The following is an 8,204-nucleotide window of genomic DNA, read 5'->3' on the forward strand; positions in this document are numbered from 1 at the left end:
AATGATGGTCTACCCATGTGAGTAGGCTCCAGTAGGCTGTACAGACAAGCTATAAGGAACATCATGGTGACTCTAGATAGCAGAAAAAGACAACAGACAACATAAAACTTTGTTTGACTCCCACATAAATGTTTCCTAGAGTGTGTGTGACCCAATGTTACATAGTCACTGCCTTGATCTCATTGGATGGGAGATGGATACTGTATGAAGGGAGGGGGCAGAAATGGTCAGAGCTGATAAAGGTATAAAGAGGGAATATGAGGGCTTCCCCAGTCCCCAGTGCTTCCATGAGATAGAGAAAAACAAATACATGTATGTGAATGTATGACATAGCAATATGACCCTTTTATAAGTCCTAAATGGTGACACTACACAAACTGAGAAAGTGAAAACTGCATTGTGGTGTATATAGAATGACATAGTCAACTAAATAAGATGAGCCAACAGTAACTGGATGACAAGGCTGAAAGTAGACTACTTCAAACAATAATAAATGGAAGGAGGAAGAGCCTATCACAAAGTGTCAACTTACTATGACCAGTCGGGATCTGACAGGAATCAGCAAGTCAAAAATTACCAGGCAAAACCTTTGCTACATGCCAAAATCGAGAGGCAACGTGAAGATAAATATGCTGAGGTAGACAGTGTGTTGTACATGCTCTGTAAAGGGGCAAAACTAAACAAAGAGCAATGGGGGAGAAAGGACCATGATTATGTATTCTTGATTTGTCTCCTCTTTGTTTTCCTTCAATTCCCTTGTGTGGTCAAAATTCCAGCAGGTATGATACGAATTCAGTTGATAAGGAGGAGACAAGGTTTTTCTTCACTCTGTGACAGCCACAAATTGTCATTCTTTGAATGCCTCTGGTATAAGGTATCCTGATGTCCTCTATGTAAGTGTGCTGTGTGGGGCTGTGATGAATCTGTATTTGTGTGTGTGTGTGTGTATATGGTAGAGGGCCACATGCTGTCCTTTGTCACAATGGTTAACAAAGGCAAACGCAGTGACTACTGTTTTTTTATTATTGCAAAATCGGACTTCAAAGTATTTTTCTGTCTCGACAGAGAAATGTTTCATCAAATCAGAACAAATCAAGCTTTATTTATACAGCACATTTCAGATATGGAATGCAACACAATGTGCTTCACAGGAAAAAAACAAATTAAACATTTACTACTCATCAAACATAAGAGGATAAAACAAAACAAAAGAATAACAATACAAACTGAATAACTAAAAAGCACCCTAAGGAAAAGCAAAGCTAAAAATGAGTGTTTTAAGATCTCTTTTAAAAATGTCCACAGTTAAATCAAAATCCTGCATAATTTCCTAGGAACGCGAAGCGAGGCGGCCATCTCTGTCGGCGCCGGCAGTTTGGACCCCCTTCAGGTTCTCTGGCAGGCTATTACAGAGGCTGGTGGCATAGTAACTAAAGGCTGCCCCTCCATGCCTCTTGGTCCTAGGCTTTGGGATTGTTAAAAGGCCAGTGCCAGAGGACCTGAGGGACCTACTGGGTACATAACTAAAAACATGTCAGACATGTATTGGGGTGCACAATCGTGGATTGATTTAAAAAACAAACTTAAAATGTATTCTAAAACTCACAGGCAGCCAGTACAGAGACCTTAAAACCGGTGTAATGTCTCTGTTTGATCTTCGTCAGTACCCGTGCTGCATTCTGCATGCTTTGCAGTTGACCAATGCCTTTCTTGGGTAGACCAGACAGGAGACTATTACAGTAGTCAAGTCTGCTTGTAATAAAAGCATGGATGAGTTTCTTTGTATCAGCCTGAGCGAGAAACGTACTGCACCTTCGCAATATTCCTCAGGTGGTAAAAATATATTTTGGTTACATTCCTAATGTGTGATTTGAAATTTAGTTCAGAATCTAAAATAACACCTAGGCTTTTTAAAATCCTCTGGTGACAGAGAAATGTAAATTTGTGTATGGTCTATGTAAACAGTTAAAATAATGCTGTGCTTTCTGATGATGGTGCAAAGGGGTAACATATATAAACCGAACAGTACCGGACACATGATACTCCATGATATATTCTAATCAACTGGCTTGTTCTTGTGTCAGGAAACGAAATACCACATTCATCAGATAATATACCTGGCCATTACAACAGATCAAAGATTTTTGACCACATTCGTAGTTACTGTGTTTTGCCTTTTTAGGGCAATATAGGGCTGCTGATACTATACTGCCCATAGAACGGACGCACGCACGCACGCACACGGTCCAATTAATCCAGCCAACAACAGAAAGGGTTAATTAATCAGAAGGAGTGAGAGATTTGCATGTTTCTCATTCATTTCTTTGTTCTGTACAGGACACCTACAGATTACCCAGCTCTGCCAAATTGCCATGTATACAAACGTGAGTAAATCACAACAAGTATATGTGGTCCCTCTTCCCTCCCTTCCACTCAGTCTCATTGCCCCTGTAGATGACTTTCATTAGTAATGAGCAGGACACAGGAGGAGATGAAGGAGGAGGAACAGAGACACGGCCAAATGTCTTCTGACTTGATTAATATACATACCTAATTCTGTTATTTTATACGGCCGGCAAATTAAAAGAGCTGGCCACTTCATTCCGCTGCTCCGTGTTTCCATTAGCCAGAGTGTGGGGAATGGGAGGACCAGGTTAGGGATGACGCTGGTGGCAGCCTGGCTGTGTAAATTAGTGGGCGTGTCCCAGGGCTTGATCAGTACAGTATGTAGAGTATTCATCAAGAGGCAGCTCCTCCCTTACACACGCCCTGGATGCTTTTAATTGCTCCTGGTAAAATAACTTTAAGAGGCGTTACAGAGTGGGACATGGAGAGGCTTCCTTTGCCTTGTGTGTGTGTGAGAGAGAGAGAGCGAGACAAGCTGTCAATTTAGTTTTTTTGGTGCAGATGCACAACTGTTGGGGGTGTGTTACGTGTGTATGTGTTGACTCAAATTGGGAGGGAAATTGCCCACAGACACCAGCAACAAGTTTAGTGGTCCTGACCTATGGGGACAGATTCATTACGAGAGGGAGGATCCAAGGACAAAGCACTGCCCTAACAATAGAGACCATGCCTGCAGTAGCACAGCAGAGGTGCAACAGCAAAGGGGGCCTATTGTATTAACTCTGAGAGCGGAGTCCCATCTGAAGGACTGTGTGACAGTGTAACTACTGCAGCACTGAATGGTGCTTGCTTGGTAGGACACAGAAGTTTACAGGATATACACGTTCCTGTAGGGATTTACCCAGACAGGTCAAATGATAGGACACAGAAGTTTACAGGATATACAGGTTCCTGTAGGGATTTACCCAGACAGGTCAAATGATAGGACACAGAAGTTTACAGGATATATACGTTCCTGTAGGGATTTACCCAGACAGGTCAAATGATAGGACACAGAAGTTTACAGGATATACAGGTTCCTGTAGGGATTTACCCAGACAGGTCAAATGGTAGGACACAGAAGTTTACAGGATATACACGTTCCTGTAGGGATTTACCCAGACAGGTCAAATGATAGGACACAGAAGTTTACAGGATATACACGTTCCTGTAGGGATTTACCCAGACAGGTCAAATGATAGGACACAGAAGTTTACAGGATATATACGTTCCTGTAGGGATTTACCCAGACAGGTCAAATGATAGGACACAGAAGTTTACAGGATATACACGTTCTTGTAGGGATTTACCCAGACAGGTCAAATGATAGGACACAGAAGTTTACAGGATATACAGGTTCCTGTAGGGATTTACCCAGACAGGTCAAATGATAGGACACAGAAGTTTACAGGATATACACGTTCCTGTAGGGATTTACCCAGACAGGTCAAATGATAGGACACAGAAGTTTACAGGATATACACGTTCTTGTAGGGATTTACCCAGACAGGTCAAATGATAGGACACAGAAGTTTACAGGATATATACGTTCCTGTAGGGATTTACCCAGACAGGTCAAATGATAGGACACAGAAGTTTACAGGATATACAGGTTCCTGTAGGGATTTACCCAGACAGGTCAAATGATAGGACACAGAAGTTTACAGGATATACACGTTCCTGTAGGGATTTACCCAGACAGGTCAAATGATAGGACACAGAAGTTTACAGGATATACACGTTCCTGTAGGGATTTACCCAGACAGGTCAAATGGTAGGACACAGAAGTTTACAGGATATACACATTCCTGTAGGGATTTACCCAGACAGGTCAAATGGTAGGACACAGAAGTTTACAGGATATACACGTTCCTGTAGGGATTTACCCAGACAGGTCAAATGGTCAGAAAACTCCTGCCCCTGATGAGAGTTTAAGAAATTAGAGTAAAAAAATCAACACTTATATTGAAAATGAAAAGTATACATTTTAGTTAAGGTGCAAATCCAGGTGGCAAATGAAAGTTAACTAATAGGGAAAAAAAGAAAGACCTTGAATTTTCATCAGTGCACAGGCTGGCACTGGTGTCAATGTTATCTGTGGTATGAGGCCCCCATCCTTCCCTCCCCCATCTCAGCCCATCTGTGCCCACCAGCCTCCTCTACTCAGAGCCCAGAGCAAATTAGGTCTGATTTTAATAACCCAAGGGAAGGGAACTGTTGCATTGTTTTACTAATAGGGAGGAGGAGTGTTTGTTGAGAGTTAATTTAATAGATTGCTTTGAAGAGTAAGTGTGTGTGTGTGTGTGTGTGTGTTTGCCAACATGTGGTGGTTGTGGGGGCGTTGCACATCTCTATAAAATTGAGAGGGTTGAGTGTTGCTCCAAGACACTTGTGCAGAGCCATGCTTTGTGACGGACCAATGTCAGGAGAGAGCCTGCTGAGTCCAGCTCAGACAGAATTCCACTCAGTGGGGACAGTTGATCTCTTGTCAGAATACACCCTGATGTTACCGGGGGAAACCTTGGAGGACCACAGCAATACCAGCAAATGTGAGTTTGATAAACGTGTTGTAATTTACATGTTTATATTGTATCATGTACACATAATTATGTTTTATTATAATCATTGTCTTATGGTAGAGGTTAAAGTTTTGATTGCTATAGTTGGTTTTGAATACATCAAATTCAGTATTTTCCTCATTCGTTATGATACAAATAATGTTACTAGATAAAACCTGTAACCTAAACACACCAGTGAGATGAGAACGTTTTTGCTGAGAAATGTAAAGATTAAACGTTTAATGTTCCCTCATTGACTTATTCTTGATTACGGTTGATTATGAAAAATATATATAAGTCTCTTATCATGAACATGCTGTAAGAAAGACTAAAACTTCACAATGTTTATGTTGATGCCATGGAAAGGTAATTTTCAGTACAGTATTCCCTGTAATTCCAGTGGGGCCAGGGTGCAATGAGGAGTCATGTCCACAGGGGGCGGTATGGCCCTGCGCTGGCTGTGGAGAGTCCATCAGAGACCCTGTGGTGCTACGGGTTGGGTCAAACCAGCAGTGGCACACAGGGTGCCTGTGCTGTGACGAGTGCCACTGTCCCCTGGGAGAGAGTGTCAGCTGCTTCCTGAGGGACGGGAGGACCTTGTGTAGGACAGATTATGCACGGTTAGTCAGCATCTTTGGTGGGACAGTAGAGAAGTTGTAACGATAAAGATGAATATTGTACGGTCAACTTTGTGTGTATATTATGTTTCTATTTTTTAACTCTTTGAATGTGTTTGTTGATAGTGTGTGTGTGTGTTTGTGAACAGCTTCCAACCTTTAGTTTTGTTATTTTTAACCATGTGAATGTCTTTGTTATTGATTGTGTGTGTGTGTTAGACTATTTGCAGAGAAGTGTGGAGGCTGCGGGGAGGCAGTACTGTCCTCTGACCTGGTTGTGAGGGCAGGAAGACAGAACTATCACCCTGACTGTCTGCACTGCTCGCTCTGTGGTGCATTACTCATGCCTGGGGATAGCTTCACCCTGGGACCAGGAGGACCATGCTGCCAGGCAGAGCACACGATGCCAGAGCAACAGATCCAAAAAGCAGACTCACTAAAGAAAAGAAAAGGTCTGTGAAGTTTATATGCATAATAAAATAGAGATTGGTTTTCCCTTTAGAGCTAATGATAATTATGAAACTGTCTCAAAGGTCTGTCTCATCTTTCCCTGTAATCGGTAAGTTTAATGTTCCTCAAGTTAAGTTGAATCATTCTCACCTATGTCAGGGTCAGGGAGAAGAGGAGGAGTTTGGGAGAGAAGGTGGTTGGACAGGGGTAGGAGTAGAGGGGTGCGGGTGCGGGTGCGTACTGTCCTCAGTGACACCCAGCTGAAAGCCTTGTGCACCTGCTACTCCCAGACCCCCCGGCCTGACGCAGAGGTCAAGCTCCAGCTGAGTCAGCTGACTGGCCTAAACAAGAGGGTCATCAGGGTGTGGTTCCAGAACAAACGCTGCAAGGACAAGAAGAGCCACGCCAAAAAAGGAGGCAGACCAGTGTCAGACTTGGACTTTACAGTGAGTAGTGTGTGTGTGTGTGTGTGTGTGTGTGTGTGCGTGTGCGTGTGCGTGTGCGTGTGTGCGCGCGTGCATCTGTCTGTCTGTCTGTCTGTCAACACAGTTGATCATCATTCACTATGTTCCAGGCCCTGCTGTGTACTGCAGCCAGACCGATGGTGGTCCTCTCTCCTGAGCCCCCTGACTTTGCCCTCCAGATTTACGTCTATGAGTCATCATGGCAACCACTTGACGGCCAAATCAAGCTCTCAGCTGACCATGACGAGCTGACCCTCACTCATATTTCCCAGGTAAATCAGAGTGTGTATCAGGTAGTGTAATGTCCCTTTGTGTGACATATCAGACCCTGATTATGACTGCAACAACCTAACCTTAGACCTACACCTTATACTGTAGATTGAGACTATAACTGATTGGTATTAGCTACTCCTTTATCCAGTTTCATTTGTCAGCCCTGACTGTGGTGGCCAACACTCATCATTTCTCTTTCACTTCCCCTCAGAGAACGTGTTTTTCAGAAGACCTGGGTTCTCCACCGCAGCAGGGTGATGAGTACGCCGTCACCATTCGGACTATCTAGACAGCCACCATCCCAACATCCTCACTGAACTGTTACTGTAACTGAGTTATCAAGACCCTGTGTCTAATCTGAAGGGGCTTCAAGCATCTGTAAATCATGTAATTAGTTATTTAATGTATGCTATAATTATTCAACTAGTTCCCAAACAGGAGAATGTTGTGTTGGGGGAAAAAAAGAGGACATCATTTGGGTCCCAGTTCAGCATGTTCTGTTTTCTGTATGGGTAAATGGATTAAAGGTTATGGGTCAATGAGACAGAACAAAATGTGCACCACTATACTATGGCCCATGCAGCACACAGTGGTTTTAGACCATGAGGTTTCATCCAGACCGCCAGTCATCACATGAAGCTTTAACTTCTGGCAGACTATGGTGTGATCTGTCAACATGTGATTTAAACACAGTCTGTTTGCATAGTCAAAGTCTGGAAGTTTGCGTTTGGGAATTAATTAAATCTCCACAAAACCAAGCTGCCAGATGTCATCTCTATTGGAACATATTTCATTCCTAAATGTGAAACTCGTATTCTGAACTGATTGATATTTTCTGATTGATTGTCCTGGAAATGATTATTCACTCTGTCTACATCCACTTTACAACAACTCCAGTGTGAAACCTATTATTGTAGAAAGCAAATCTGAACAACTTGTTCCTTCTTCCTGTTTGACTTAAAAATCCTGCTGCAGGCAGATAATGTTAATGGCCATTTCACCCCACAAGGGGGCAACTTTTTCCAGCTCTTCAATGACAAAGGTGCAAGATCGAACAACAAGTTGACACAATAACCCTAAAATCCATCTAGGCTGTGTGAAAATCTTCGAGGGACTCTGTTAGTACAATCTGTCTGTCTGCTTTACATGTCCACATGCCCTCTCAACGTCACAGCTCCCACTACCACTGCATGCGTTCTCCCTTAATGTCTTTCAGACATTTGATCACTTCCCACTCAAAACAAACAAATACATGTTCACTCATTTTCATCTATAACTTTTTAACTCTTTCATACACTTCTTGTATGAAGAATAGAGTGCTACCTCATCTCTCTTTGTCACTTTATCCCAAAAGTCACTCTACAGCTGCACCATTGAGAGCACCTTGACCAGCTGCATCACTGCTTGGCAGTGCTTGACTTGGGATGGAAGAAGTACAGGAGCTGTCTTTTTCCAAG

At 42.9% G+C, this 8,204-nt stretch overlaps 1 protein-coding gene across 1 annotated transcript; it reads left to right on the plus strand.

Annotated features, from left to right (window-relative positions):
- The first annotated feature begins 2,492 nt into the window (after positions 1-2,492).
- On the plus strand, positions 2,493-7,499 carry LOC109901556 (insulin gene enhancer protein ISL-2B). Its single transcript, XM_020497558.2, has 6 exons — positions 2,493-4,934; positions 5,344-5,563; positions 5,780-6,012; positions 6,170-6,456; positions 6,585-6,746; positions 6,959-7,499. The coding sequence occupies exons 1-6, from the start codon at positions 4,787-4,789 to the stop codon at positions 7,034-7,036; spliced, it is 1,128 nt and encodes a 375-aa protein (XP_020353147.2). The 5' UTR covers positions 2,493-4,786; the 3' UTR covers positions 7,037-7,499.
- The last annotated feature ends 705 nt before the right edge of the window (positions 7,500-8,204 follow it).

The sequence above is a fragment of the Oncorhynchus kisutch genome, linkage group LG13 (assembly GCF_002021735.2).
Source record: "Oncorhynchus kisutch isolate 150728-3 linkage group LG13, Okis_V2, whole genome shotgun sequence".
Taxonomy (NCBI): Eukaryota; Metazoa; Chordata; class Actinopteri; order Salmoniformes; family Salmonidae; genus Oncorhynchus; species Oncorhynchus kisutch.